The sequence below is a fragment of the Manis javanica genome, chromosome X (genome assembly GCF_040802235.1).
Source record: "Manis javanica isolate MJ-LG chromosome X, MJ_LKY, whole genome shotgun sequence".
NCBI classification, from domain to species: Eukaryota; Metazoa; Chordata; class Mammalia; order Pholidota; family Manidae; genus Manis; species Manis javanica.
In genome coordinates, this window is record NC_133174.1 from 102489267 (window position 1) to 102503284 (window position 14018).

Consider the following 14018-nt stretch of genomic DNA (forward strand, 5'->3'; position numbering starts at 1 on the left):
AGCAAACATCACCCTAATACCAAAATCAGGCAAAGACCCCACCAAAAAAGAAAACTACAGACCAATATCCCTGATGAACGTAGGTGCAAAAATACTCAACAAAATATTAGGAAACCGAATTCAAAAATACATCAAAAGTTTGTACACCATGACCAAGTGGGATTCATCCCAGGGATGCCAGGATGGTACAACATTCGAAAATCCATCAACATCATCCACCACATCAACAAAAAGAAAGACAAAAACCACATGATCATCTCCATAGATGCTGAAAAAGCATTTGACAAAATTCAACATCCATTCATGATAAAATCTCTCAGCAAAATGGGAACAGAGGGCAAGTACCACAACATAATAAAGGCCATTTATGATAAACCCACAGCCAACATTATACTGAACAGCGAGAAGCTGAAAGCTTTCCTCTGAGATCGGGAACTAGACAGGGATGCCCACTCTCCCCACTGTTATTTAACATAGTACTGGAGGTCCTAGCCATGGCAATCAGACAAAAAACAAAGAAATACAAGGAATCCAGATTGGTAAAGAGGAAGTTAAACTGTCACTATTTGCACATGACATGATATTGTACATAAAAAACCCTAAAGACTTCACCCCAAAACTACAAGAACTGATATTGGAATACAGCAAAGTTGTAGGATACAAAATTAACACACAGAAATCTGTAGCTTTCCTATACACTAACAATGAACCAACAGAAAGAGAAATCAGGAAAACACCTCCATTCACAATTGCATCAAAAAGAATAAAATACCTAGGAATAAACCTAACCAAAGAAGTGAAAGACCTATACTCTGAAAACTACAAGTCACTCTTAAGAGAAATTAAAGGGGACACTAACAAATGGAAACTCATCCCATGCTCGTGGCTAGGAAGAATTAATATCGTAAAAATGTCCATCCTGCCCAAAGCAATATACAGATTTGATGCAATCCCTATCAAACTACCAGAAACATTCTTCAATGACCTGGAACAAATAATTCAAAAATTCATATGGAAACACCAAAGACTCTGAATAGCCAAAGCAATCCTGAGAAAGAAGAATAAAGTGGCTTCAAGCTCTACTATAAAGCCATAGTAATCAAGACAATTTGGTACTGGCTCAAGAACAGAGGTACAGACCAGTGGAACAGACTAGAGACTCCAGACATTAACCCAGACATATATGGTCAATTAATATTTGATAAAGGAGCCATGGACATACAATGGCGAAATGACAGTCTCTTCAACAGATGGTGCTGGCAAAAGTGGACAGCTACATGTAGGAGAATGAAACTGGACCATTGTCTAACCCCATGTACAAAAGTAAACTCAAAATGGATCAAAGACCTGAATTTAAGTCATGAAACCATTAAACTCTTGGAAAAAAACATAGGCAAAAACCTCTTAGACATAAACATGAGTGACCTCCTCTTGAACATATCTCCTGGGGCAAGGAAAACAACAGGAAAAATGAACAAGTGGGACTATATTAAGCTGAAAAGCTTCTGTACAGCAAAAGACACCATCAATAGAACAATAAGGAACCCTACAGTATGAGAGAATATATTTGTAAATGACAGATCTGATAAAGGCTTGACGTCCAAAATATATAAAGAGCTTACATGCCTCAACAAACAAAAAACAAATAACTTAATTAAAAAATGGGCAGAGGAACTGAACAGACAGTTCTCCAAAAAAGAAATACAGATGGCCAACAGACACATGAAAAGATGCTCCACATCGCTAATTATCAGAGAAATGCAAATTAAAACTACAATGAGGTATCACCTTACACCAGTAAGGATGGCTGCCATCCAAATACACACAACAAATGTTGGCAAGGCTGTGGAGAAAGGGGAACCCTCCTACACTGCTGGTGGGAACGTAAATTAGTTCAACCATTGTGGAAAGCAGTATGGAGGTTCATCAACATGCTCAAAACAGACTTACCATTTGACCTGGGAATTCCACTCCTAGGAATTTACCCTAAGAATGCAGCAATCAAGTTTGAGAAAGACAGATGCACTCCTATGTTTATCGCAGCACTATTTACAATAGGCAAGAATTGGAAGCAACCTAAATGTCCATCAGTAGATGAATGGATAAAGAAGATGTGGTACATATACACAATGGAATACTACTCAGCCATAAGAAGATGGCAAATCCTACCATTTGCAGCAACATGGATGGAGCTGGAGGGTATTATGCTCAGTGAAATAAGCCAAGCGGGGAAAGAGAAATACCAAATGATTTCACTCATCTGTGGAGTATAAGAACAAAGGAAAAACTGAAGGAACAAAACAGCAGCAGAATCACAGAACCCAAGAATGGACTAACAGTTACCAAAGGGAAAGGGACTGGGGAGGATGGGTGGGTAAGGAAGGATGGGACGGAGAAGAAGGGGGGTATTAAGATTAGCATGCATAATGGGGGGTTGGGAGAAAGGGGAGGGCTGTACAACACAGAGTAGACAAGTAGTGATTCTACAACATTTTGCTATGCTGATGGACAGTGACAGTAAAGGGGTTAATAGGGGTGACCTGGTATAGGGGAGAGCCTAGTAAACATAATATTCTTCAGGTAAGTGTAGATTAATGATAAAAAAAAAAGGAAAAGAAAAGGGGAATTACTCCCTGATAGGATAAAACTATTGGTAAATCAACGATTAATGCATGCTTTAAATATCCGTAATTTTGATCACTTAAAGAGTGTCAGATGATCGGTTATGGAGGTACATTTTTCTGATAATATTCCTTTCTCTTAAAAAAAAAAGCAGTTCCTGTGTGGTGACCTGCAATGAGTTCTACACAATGGTATAAAGGGCATATCAAAGTGTGGGCAAAGGGTCTGTTTGTGTTTATACAGAGGATCAAAGCCTAATTTGGCTACCCAGAAAATGAACTAAGATACGATATGAAGAAGAACTTCCAAAATCAGCACTCTCTGGAAGACTCATACCAGAAGATGATCATCAAAATACCTCAGCAAAGATCCAGGTGCTGCTACAGCTATAGCTGCATTCATCCCACCAGTTCCTGGACTTGCCATGGGAATGAAGAAGGAGATATCTAAGCTGGCCTGTGCATACAGTAAAACAACAAATTTGACTGGATCTATACTGTTGGAACTCAACCAAGAATTAGGAGAAGTGCAAGTTGTAGCGCTCCAAAATCTTACAATTACAGACTATCTACTGTTAAAAGAACATATGGGATGTGAACCCAGGAATGGGTTGTTTTGTCTGATTTCTCTCAGACTGTTCAAGTTCAGCTGGACAATATCCATCATAGCATAGATAAATTTTCACAAATGCCTAGGATGCCTAACTGGTTTTCTTGGTTTCACTGGAGATGGCTGGTAATTATAGATCTGCTTTGGTTATGTAACTGTATTCCTATTATGTCAATGTGTGTGTGCAATTTAATTAGTATTTTAAAACCTATACATGCTTAAGTTACTCTACAAGAAGGTATGTCAAAGAAATAATCAATCTTCCCATGTTTTCTTTTGCCTGCTACTTCTATAGCTTTTCTTCTTCCTTCCTAATTACAACCCTTAAATAGAATTCGTGCCTCATATAGAATTTACCGAGTATCATTATTCTTCCAAGTGGTAAAGATACCTCAAGACAAATGCTGGGCATAGAAGCCACAGGGCATAAATCTGCAAAGAAGTAAAAAGCTAACCTTTTCAAAGAATATTGCTTCTCTCTCACTTACCAACTTTACATTTCCCTGTATGGCCCCGGAAGATGACTGGTTAGCCAGAGACGGGTAAGATTCCTCAAGGGAGGAACAACCTAAGACAGGCACAGTCACACGGGGGCCATCAGGTGAGAAATTGGGGATCAACAGAGGTGAGGCTTAGAACCTCACCCCCCCTGTTTTGAGAGAAATCTTCTGCATCTGTGGATGTTTTATTGCCCTTGTCTAGCTTGGATGAACACATAGTGTACAGAAACACACCTGATCATCTACATTTGCTCTCTTACAACACTAAACTATGTTTTCTACCTTTATCTTGCATCTACCTACCACTACAGCATTTTATTAAAAATAAAAATAATAATAATAATAATAAAGGGAGAAATGTGGGATCCACATATAAATCAGGTATAAAAGTCAAACAAATATTCATATTTGACCTGATTGTTTATAGTTCATAATGTGTGATCAAAACCAAAGGTTTCTGTGATGACTGCCCTTGCACTGTTCACCATGTAAGAACTTATTCACTATGTAAGAATTTGTTCACCATGTAAGAACTTGTTCGTTATGCTTCAGAAGATTGGAGACTGATGAGAATTAGGCTTGGGGCAGATTAATGATTGTGCATTGAGCATTGACTCCCCTATACAGAATTTTATCGTTGTTAACCATTTGATCAATAAATATGAGAGATGCCCTCTCAAAAAAAAATTTTCAAATCCAGGCTTTTATCTTAGAAATGCTTTTGATAGCAATAATGATTAAAACTATCAACAGTAGATAGGACCCTATAAATATACCAGCTAGTTATTTTTAATTGCCAATATATGAAATGTAGTGACTATTGGTTAGAGTGCAGAAGTTTTTAAAAACAGTACACATCCTAAATACTAATCCCAATGCTATCAAAATTTAAAATGTAAGTTAACTGAAATACAGAAACACAGGAGAGGAATTCACTAATTAGGTATGACATATGCTATGGGTAAATATTCATTGGCACACATTTGGAAACTAACATATCTTTAAGAAACAAAAACTCAACAGCCACAGCCCTCACAATAAGGAGAAGTTGTATTGTTTAAGAACAAAAACTCAAGAAGGCCAGTTATACCTAGAAACCACAAGTTGACAATTCTTTGGAGTCAGTTAAGTGAACCGAAATGGGCAGCATGGAGCACTGGAGAGCAACAGAGATAGGCAGGTTAGTTTGCTTTATCTGATAGCTGGTGGGGACTGCAGACCACATCCCTCAGCCCTATGGGGAAATGGTGTGAGATCCTGAGGAAGGTCAGGAATCTGTGTGGCAGCAACCGTAGCAAAGTGGCACCTGGCGCTTCAAGGAAGCAAGGGTAAAAAGCAAAGCCAAAGGGTTAAGCACCCGACTGCACCTCTGCTGATTAGGGGCAAACACCCTTTCAGTTGGTTGTGAAATGGACTTAGTGTTTATAGGTATAAAAAGGCAAATAATAGCAATAATAATATAAGAACAAAAATTAAGAATGTAGCTATAAAAGACAGTGAAAATAACAGGTGTTTCACTCTCCTTTCTTGAGGGGGGGCACAGTAAGGGAATCATATTCTATGTCACCTCCAAGAGCAAGGCAATTACAAATTTCTTCTTGAGTTCCAGAACAGCTGATAGGGGCTTGACTTAGAGCCGAGTTGTAACTTGTTCTTCCTGTACATCACCCCATTTATGCATGAGCAGGTCACAAGCCTCTCCCCAAGTTTCAAATACATCCTCTGAAGAGTCTAAAAGTTTAGAATTCGAGGAGCAGATGCTGGATACGCAGTGCAGAGAGCTGGAACAGGCTAGAGGGCATTCATTGCTCTGAGCAGTGCCCTGGGCTTCACCTAATTCTACCTCACTGAGGTTCATTTCACTTTGAGAACAGGCCTCTGCTTTCCCTTTCTCCATCTGAGAATATCTGATGTCCTGCCACATACAGTGCTGCTGAACAATTCCATCAGAAATTGTGTACATTGGTTCTGAACTGGGTTCAGACATATGACCATTAAACTTGGAGAACAGGAGACCCAGTTTCTTGAGAGGAGGACCCATGAAGGAGCGTTTGCTTGATGACTCAGCTTTTGACTTCCCTTGAGTACCACTGGCTCTTGGCATGGTTCTGATGAGAGGTGGCCCGTGGCAGGCCTTTTTCTTGCAGCCTAAGTTGAAAGAGACACTCTTGGATTTGGCCCGCGCCCCACCACTATCATTGGTATCATCCCTCTGAGAGAGTTCAGTGTTGCTAGTGGAAAAGCTTCTCCGTGAGTGTTTCCTATTTCCTAAGAGGTCAAGCACTTCATATCGAAAGCTGGAGATGTCCTGCTTTAATTCCTAGGGCAGGAGAGAAGACACATTATATTAAGAGACTTGGTCTTTTGTTCAAAATAGGCACATTGAGTATCCTTTGGAATGTTCCAGATTTTGCCTAATATCAAACCATAAAGTACAGAAGCTACCAGAAAATCTCACATTATTCCAGCACACAAAAAAATACCAATAACTGTAGGCAGGGCTGGACATTGAAAGAACTGTGCAATTGGTAAAGTTGATTTCAGACGCTCCCCATCAGGAGCACTAGTCCCTGTTGAAGTACTAAGAATTAAGGTATTGAATTATTGCACTGGCTCTGGTGGGCATCTGCGTATAAAGGAACTACTGAAGAGGAAAAAGCTTTTAGGACTTTAGAAACATAACTAGGGAATGGAATGCATCAGGTGATGAGACTTGTTTTGGGACAGGAGGCCCTGTTCATTCAACTCCCTATGAAATGTCTTCTATCTCTAACTCGCTGCTTAGATAATTGCTCCTTTAAAAACCACCTTTTAAAAGTTTAAGTTGGATCACGTCATTCCCTTGCTTAAAACTCTCTAGTAGCTTGCCACTGACCTTAGGTAAAAGTAGAAATGCCATTCCATGGACTACAAGGCTTTTCAAGGCCTGGTACTTGTCAGTCTCTCCTGTTTCATCTCTTCCTACTCTTTCCTCAGGCTCTCTACTGTCAACCTGTATGGGCATATTCTTTCTTGCCTCTGGGTCTTTGCCTGTGTTGTTCTCTCTGTCTAGAACATTCTTCTCCCCAACGCTCCTTTATCTGGATCCTCCTTTGAGCTGCAGCTTAAACATCACTTCTGGGAAGCCTGCCCTGACTCCCCAAGTCCCAGTGGGAGCCCCCCATATGTACTCTCTGTGTCTCCACAGCACCCTGTGTTTATCATGTTAGAATAGTCAGTCATTCATCATCCTCTAGTGTTATTGTTCATGTGTCACTCCGCCAGAGTAGGGGCTGTTTAGAGCTTGCTCGCCACTGTGCCGCAATACCCAGCAGAGTAGCTGGCATATAGCAGGCCCTCCATAGAAGAGTCATGTCTATGCATTAGGATAACAGCCTTCCTATGTTCCCTACAATATGTGCATGTGTTCTAGGATAGCATTTCTCAATCTCTTGACATGTCAAGCCGGATCATTCTCTGTTGTGGGGAGCTGTCCTGTACATTCCAGGATGATTAGTAGCAATGCTGCTCTCTACCCATCAGAGGCCAATAGCACATACATTGCAGTGTGAAAACAAAAAATGTCTCCAGACATTGCCAAATGTGCCCTGGAGAAAAAATGCCCCTGGTTGAGAACCACTGTTTTAGGCTAATGCTAGTATTTGGAGAATTTTAATGTTTAATGGTAGGGTTTCTTAAATCTTGGGTTTAATAATAGATTTTTTTGGTCTTGATCTTATACTTTTTAACTAAAAAGGGCTTTCGAATCTCCAAGCATCTTCCCTTTGCTATCTTGCCCCTTGCCACACCTTTTAAAGCACTCAATTCCCACACTGAGAAGCACCGAGAATATTAAAAGAATGCATAGGGCAGATTTCTTTTGCTCATAAAGCTGATTGTGGTGATAGACATTGGTAACATCACTCCATCTACTGGATGACAGACTATTCTGAGAGAGAGAACAGGAATTGAAGCTGGTTTTGCTGTTACAAGAAGCTGAAATTCCATCACCAGAAACCTCAAACACTGAAGATTAAATGATGCTTAAGAAATGTGAAATGAGAACCACTTCATGATTAAATTACCTTAAAATTTTCTTCTGTTAGCCCCTCATTTGTTTTGGAATTTCTTATCATAGCAGCCACATATCTTTTGACTAAATTCCTGATAACTTCCTGGAATTAAAAAAAACATGAAGAGGCATTCAATTTCCTTATCAAGCTCTCAATAAAATAAGGAACATACACAGGAAATAAAAAAACCCTAGATGGTCTTTGTAATAGAAAATCCCCCCAGGATCCAGCCATTTTCTGCACAACCAGTTAAGTCCATTGGTTAAATGAAGAATTATTATGTGTCCAAATTTAGTGGCACAGTGGGCCAGTAAGACCAAACTCACATGAATGGAAAAAATTTCCAGCCAAGCATAAGGTAAATGCAGATTCACATTTGTGGAATAATGAGAGCCAAATGATACCTGAATGGTCACAGTCAATATCCTTTCCTTTCAGGCTAGATTAAACTTTAACCATCTTAATAAGATGAGAGTTTTTATTCTTATAAAGTTGAGAAAGTCATTCTTCAATGTCACAAAGTCTGCTGATGTCAATGTCCACTAATTACATAATTAAGATATTTTTCTTAGAGTTAGTCTACACTGCTCCTTTACAGGGATGGCTTCATTTTACTGTCTCCTGGGAACGGCACACACATTGTCACTATGCTTGGTATTAGTAATGGTGATGATGATAGCTACCATTTAATGCACTTGTGCAAGGCACTGCATCAGGACACACAAGCACACATACACTCATATATAGTTACCACTCAATTCTCACAACACTGAATTAAGTTTCATCACCCCCACTTTACAGATGAGGAACCTGAGATTCAGTGAGGTTAAGTAACTTAACCAAAGTCTCACAGCTGACCAAGAACAATTGTGCTTAGTCCCTGTGAGGAAGCTTTACCTGATAATGCTGATTCTGTATCAAGCTGTCAGCATGGCGTTCCTGTCATTGAAAGCAGACACAGAGGTTACATTAGCCATCTCCCAGCAACCCATCCACCCGAAGATATGTCTAAACATTAGGACTGCAGAATGACACAGGAGTTGCTGCCTGATAAACCCCCAAACATCTGTAGGTTGGAGGGATTTTATGATGTATAAGATAGAGCATGTCTCAAAGAAAGGAAAGTAGAAAAATAATTTTAAGAAGAAACCATTTTTAAAAGCCTTACAGTGAAGCTTCTCAAGTTGCGTCTTCTTCGTCTACCATCAGGGTCTCTTTTGGGGCAGAAAGTGTTGTTGAACCAGTTACCCAGGTATAGAAATGACTTGGGACTGGGGATGATGTTGAAAGGGGGTGGCAAGGTGCCACCTTCATCAAAGTAACTCATCCAGAGTTTTGTCCTTGCAAACTTCCACTCAATATCAGCATGATCCTACAAAAGAAAAGTTCAAGGATTTGGAATAAGAAACTTCAAAATGCACACATGATTCATTCTAAAAGTTCTACTTGCTTCTTTCTAGAGGGCAATCTGTCAGCAGCTAAGCTATAAGCAGCTATACACATACCCTTTGAACCAGTCATTCGACTTTTAGAAATTTATCTATCAATATGATTGCAAAAAGATGCATGCACAGGACTGTTTGCTGCAGCACTATAGCTTGTAATAGCAAAACTTTGGCAACAACCTAAATATCCAGCAGTGGGAGACTGGTTAAATAAATGGTGTTACATTCACAAAATGGCTTACAATATAACTTAAAAATATAGTGTATCTATCAACATTTTATATATATAGAGAGAGAACATATATATGTATACATGGATTTGTCCATATATCTATAAGACCTCCAGGACCTTTAAGTAAAAAAAACAACACAAAGCACAATAGATACTGTGTACAATGATGTTATTTATGCGATTGAACAACCCTTTATAGGACATGCATACATTCTAGACAGGTTACATACTCAAATGTCAACAGTAGTTATTTTTAAGGAGTGGGATTGATATGGGCAAGGTTTCTTTTTAAAAAATTCAATATTATTGGGGTATAATTGACATAGTGTAAAATTCACCCATTTTAAGTGGCTGATGAGCTTTGACGAGTGTATATACCTGTGTAACCAACATCACGATCAAGACACACACACTGGTGTACATTTCTAGGAGTTTTAAAACCTAGAGGGGCTGATGTAACCACCGCCACCATCAGGACATGCAACAGTTGCATCAGCCCCCAAAACTCCCTAGTGTTGACCGTTTGTAATCAAACTCTCCCCCATCCCCAAATAAAGACTGTTCCATTCTCTGTCCCTCTAGTTTACCTTTTCTAAAATGTAAGATAAATGGAATCCCAGTAGGTAACTTTTTGAGATTGGCTTGGTTCACTTAGCATTAACACCTTTGCAGTTTATCTATGTTCCATTTTACTGCTGAGTGGTTCTCCATTATATGGATTTACCATGGTTTGTTTATTCATTCACCCACTGGAGAATATTTGGGTTGTTTCTAGTTTTTAGCAAATGTGAGTGAAACCACTATGAGCATTCATGTGGAGTTTGTGAGTAAACATCAGTTTAATTTCTCTGGCTTAAATATCTAGAAGTTGCACTGTTGGGTCATGTGGTAAGTATGATTTAACTTTTATAATAAACTGCCAAACCTTTTTCCAGAGTAGCTGTATGGGTGTTTGTTCCCACCACTCGATAAGAAAGTTGTGGGGTCTCATTATGATTTGAAGTTGCATTTCCCAAATGGCTAATGATATTGAGCATCCTCTCATATGTTTATTTGATATCTATATATATATACTCTGTGGTGAAGTGTCTGTTCATATCCTTTGCTCACTTTTATCATGTTTATTTTCTTACAGGTGGATTTTGATAGTTTTTAAAATATATTTGCATATAAGCTCTTCCAGAAATGTAACTTGCAAATGTTTTCTCCCAGTCTGCATCTTGTCTTTTCATTTACTTAATGGTGTCTTTCATAGAGAAAACTATTTTAATTTCAGTGAAGTGAAATTTATCATTGTTGGACTAAGGAGCTGAGTCCCTTGTTGATTATTGGCTGGACACCTTCCTCAGTTCCGTGGGCATGGGCCTCTCCATAGGACAGCTCGTGACATGACAGCAGGCTGCCTCAGAGGCAGCAAGGGAGAAAAATCCATGGTCATTTGGTAACCTAATCTCTGAATGACATCGCTTTTGCCATATTCTAATATTTATTAGAACTGAGTCCATACATCCAGTCCACATCAGAGGCAGGATATTGCCTAAAGGCTCATATACCAGAAAATGGGGGGCAGGGGACCATCTCAGAGGCTTCTTGGACAATAAATCCTTTTCTAAGTTGTGTGGTTCCTAATTCTTTGTCTTCAATAAAATTTAAGGAGAACCTAATTAAGCTGTCAGATGATAGATTGTTAAAAATGTTATTTTACCCAAAATATCATCATATGACTTTTTGGCCCATAACTCAAAGAGTTTAAGAAAACTGAGTGACAATGGAATAATAAAACTCTATCCATTCACAGATACTTATTGATATGAATAAGGTTTCTTAGCACTTGCTTTTATAAAAATGGAAACTAAACATATAATTGATGCTGAATCCTGTTCCTTAGTACTCAATATTCTGTGGATATAATAGATAGTTGGATGAAAATCCTGACATATCTTTAAGCAATGTGTTTCCAATAAAAAAGTATTTTTATGTCTAATAGTTATTTACCAAAATTTGTATTATATTTCTGTTCTTTTGAGCATTTTTGTACTGGTAATAACTGAATAATAACTAATGTAGAAGAAACATTTTAACATGTATTACCTTCTGGCCATAGGAAAAAAATTTAAATTCAATTTATACTTTTGTTATGAAGAAATTTGATAGGGTGATCAATAATAATAAAAGACTAGAACATAAGCATTTTATAACATTACGATAAGATCCTGTGGGGATGTGGAATGGAAATAATAATTTAGGAAGAAAAAGGAATGATGTAAACTTTCTGTTCTTAAAGAAGATTTTAGTCATTTAATTTTTAAATACATGGTTATGAGTAACAAATCCTTATAGTATTCAGATTCCATTGGATACATTTATTGAGTAGTTTTATTTTAAATGTCAGTATTTACCATGTTCTTGAAGTTACATCCTTTGCAATTGTTTTTATTTATGATGAAATATCTAGATGTCAACCCCAAAATATATACAGGGATACATAGATTTTTTTCCCTCCTCATTTGTTAGAGGGAATGCGGACAAGAGGTTTGAATGTCTTTGATGAGACCCAGAACTAAGACAGCTTCCATATGTAAATTGCACAGGCATGCCCCCCAGCCCCCTCCCCGCCACAGTTATGGTAATAGTAACTATCACTGCCCTGCAATCCTGCCATGGGAGCTAATGGTGCTGTAGGCAACTTGGGATGTAGAGGTGGGTATGCAGTAAAGGCAGTGTGAAATCGTGAGGTAGGTGCCATTGTGGAAAGAGCAGGGGTTTGGGAGTCAAACAAACCAGGGTTTGAAATACTGCTCTGCTACTTATTAGCTGCATGACTTCAGGCCAGTCAATCCAAATCTTTGAATCATGGTTTTGTCAACTGTTAAGACAGAGGAAAATGCCTACCAAACTGCATTGCTGTAGAAATCAATGTAAAATGCCTAGGTTACTGTCTGGTATATAGTAAGGCCTATATAATTGTTGGTTCCTTCCCCTACATTTATGAGCCTATAATATCAGGAACAAACTTTGAATCTTCATTTTACCCTATAATGGCAGAGAATATCCAGTTTTCCATCCAGGGAACAGTTCTCTAGCTCTCGAAGTAGGTATTCAATTTAAGTGTTTCTAAAAATGAACCAAGTCAAATTTTCAAACACAAAATTCTATCTGTAGACAAGTTTGAAAAGAGAGAATGATAATGTAGCTCCTATGGGTATTCAGCTATTTTCTAATAAACCTGGCTAGATGTCCTGGTATCTGGAAATGCTCTGTTTTTTTTTCAAATCCCTCTGTGAGTTTAGCATTTTTGTTTGTTTGTTTTTTAAACAATAAGCAGTTATGTCCTTTTTAAAAAATGTTTTTTTAAAGATACGAGGAGAAGAAAGCATCTGGTTTTAACAAAGAATAGAATCATGCAGTGGGCCAAGTTATAAACTATAGGCACTTTATATGAACTGAGGAGGCTTTCTGGTGCCCCTCATTGTGCCTACTCCATTTAGGTGAGGACATGATTTTGGCCAAGCATTTTGAAAATGCCTCAAGGACCCCAAATGCTACCATTCCATTTCCCTAGTAATCAGGTGAGCTCAAGTTGGGAATTACTATGTAATAATGTAGCAGAGAAGTTATTTCAAACTATCGTCTCCATAGTTCTTTTCCACTTATTCATCATGTATCTGTCCACTAATTCTTTGATTCCTATGTCAAGCAACTACCATATTACAGGCACTCTGCTAGGTGCTGGGTATAGAGAGATGACTGTTAGAAGTGGTGGTGGGAATAACACACAGAACACTATTAGAGTACAGATGCGCACCAACATTTGAGAAATATGCCCTGAATTCTACCAGAAGAACAAAGATTAGGCAATAATAGACCACCTGGCAAGATTGGTTAAACAGTGTGGGCTATTAAGAGATGGGTGATGCAATCATTGATTCATACATACGTTCATTCAACAAATATATATTGACTGTCTGCTAGTTGCTAGGTGTTGGGATTGTAGCAGTGCACAATGTGGACCAGAAGATGATTTGGCATGTAGAAATTTGTTTTATTTTCAACGCTTGAGCTAATTTGAATTGCAAGATTGTGCACGTGGCTTTTGTAGTTGTATTTGTCTAAAACTTCCCTAAATGTATAATGCCCAAGAGGTGTTCATTCATCTGCATGGGGCTAACCTTTTACCTTATGTGATAGTCAAGTTAGATATCACATAGTCAAGTCAGATAGACACTGGCTTTTTCTTTGCTTAATTTCACTGTTTGGTGGTGATATCCCCTCCTACTCTCTGTCCTACCTTCTCTACGCAACTATGACTTTTAAACATCCTCGGCTTTTGTGTAAGACATAACCTACAAAACCTTAGGCTGTGGTCCTTCCTCTTTCCAACCTTCCAAAAATGTCAGGACCTTTATGCTGCCACAATGTGCTCCTAATGATACACAGCCTTACATATGTGTTCTTGTTCATGTGTGTGCCCTGCATTGCCTTTGAGATTGCCAGGTCCTGTAGAGCAGGCCAGGGCTTCTATTTATTTTATCCCCTTTCACAGTGCTAGTGTAGGTAT

General features: G+C 38.6%; 1 protein-coding gene across 1 annotated transcript in view; it reads right to left on the reverse strand.

Annotated features, from left to right (window-relative positions):
- Positions 1-4809: 4809 nt before the first annotated feature.
- The window catches only part of TRPC5 (transient receptor potential cation channel subfamily C member 5), a 117398-nt gene continuing 108189 nt past the window's right edge, over positions 4810-14018 (reverse strand). The window contains exons 7-10 of the mRNA XM_017659582.3: positions 8952-9155; positions 8681-8722; positions 7796-7885; positions 4810-6051 (exon numbers count right to left, since the gene is read on the reverse strand). Coding sequence (XP_017515071.3) covers positions 5362-6051; positions 7796-7885; positions 8681-8722; positions 8952-9155 — 1026 coding nt within the window. The 3' untranslated portion in view covers positions 4810-5361. The remainder of the gene's footprint in view (positions 6052-7795; positions 7886-8680; positions 8723-8951; positions 9156-14018) is intronic.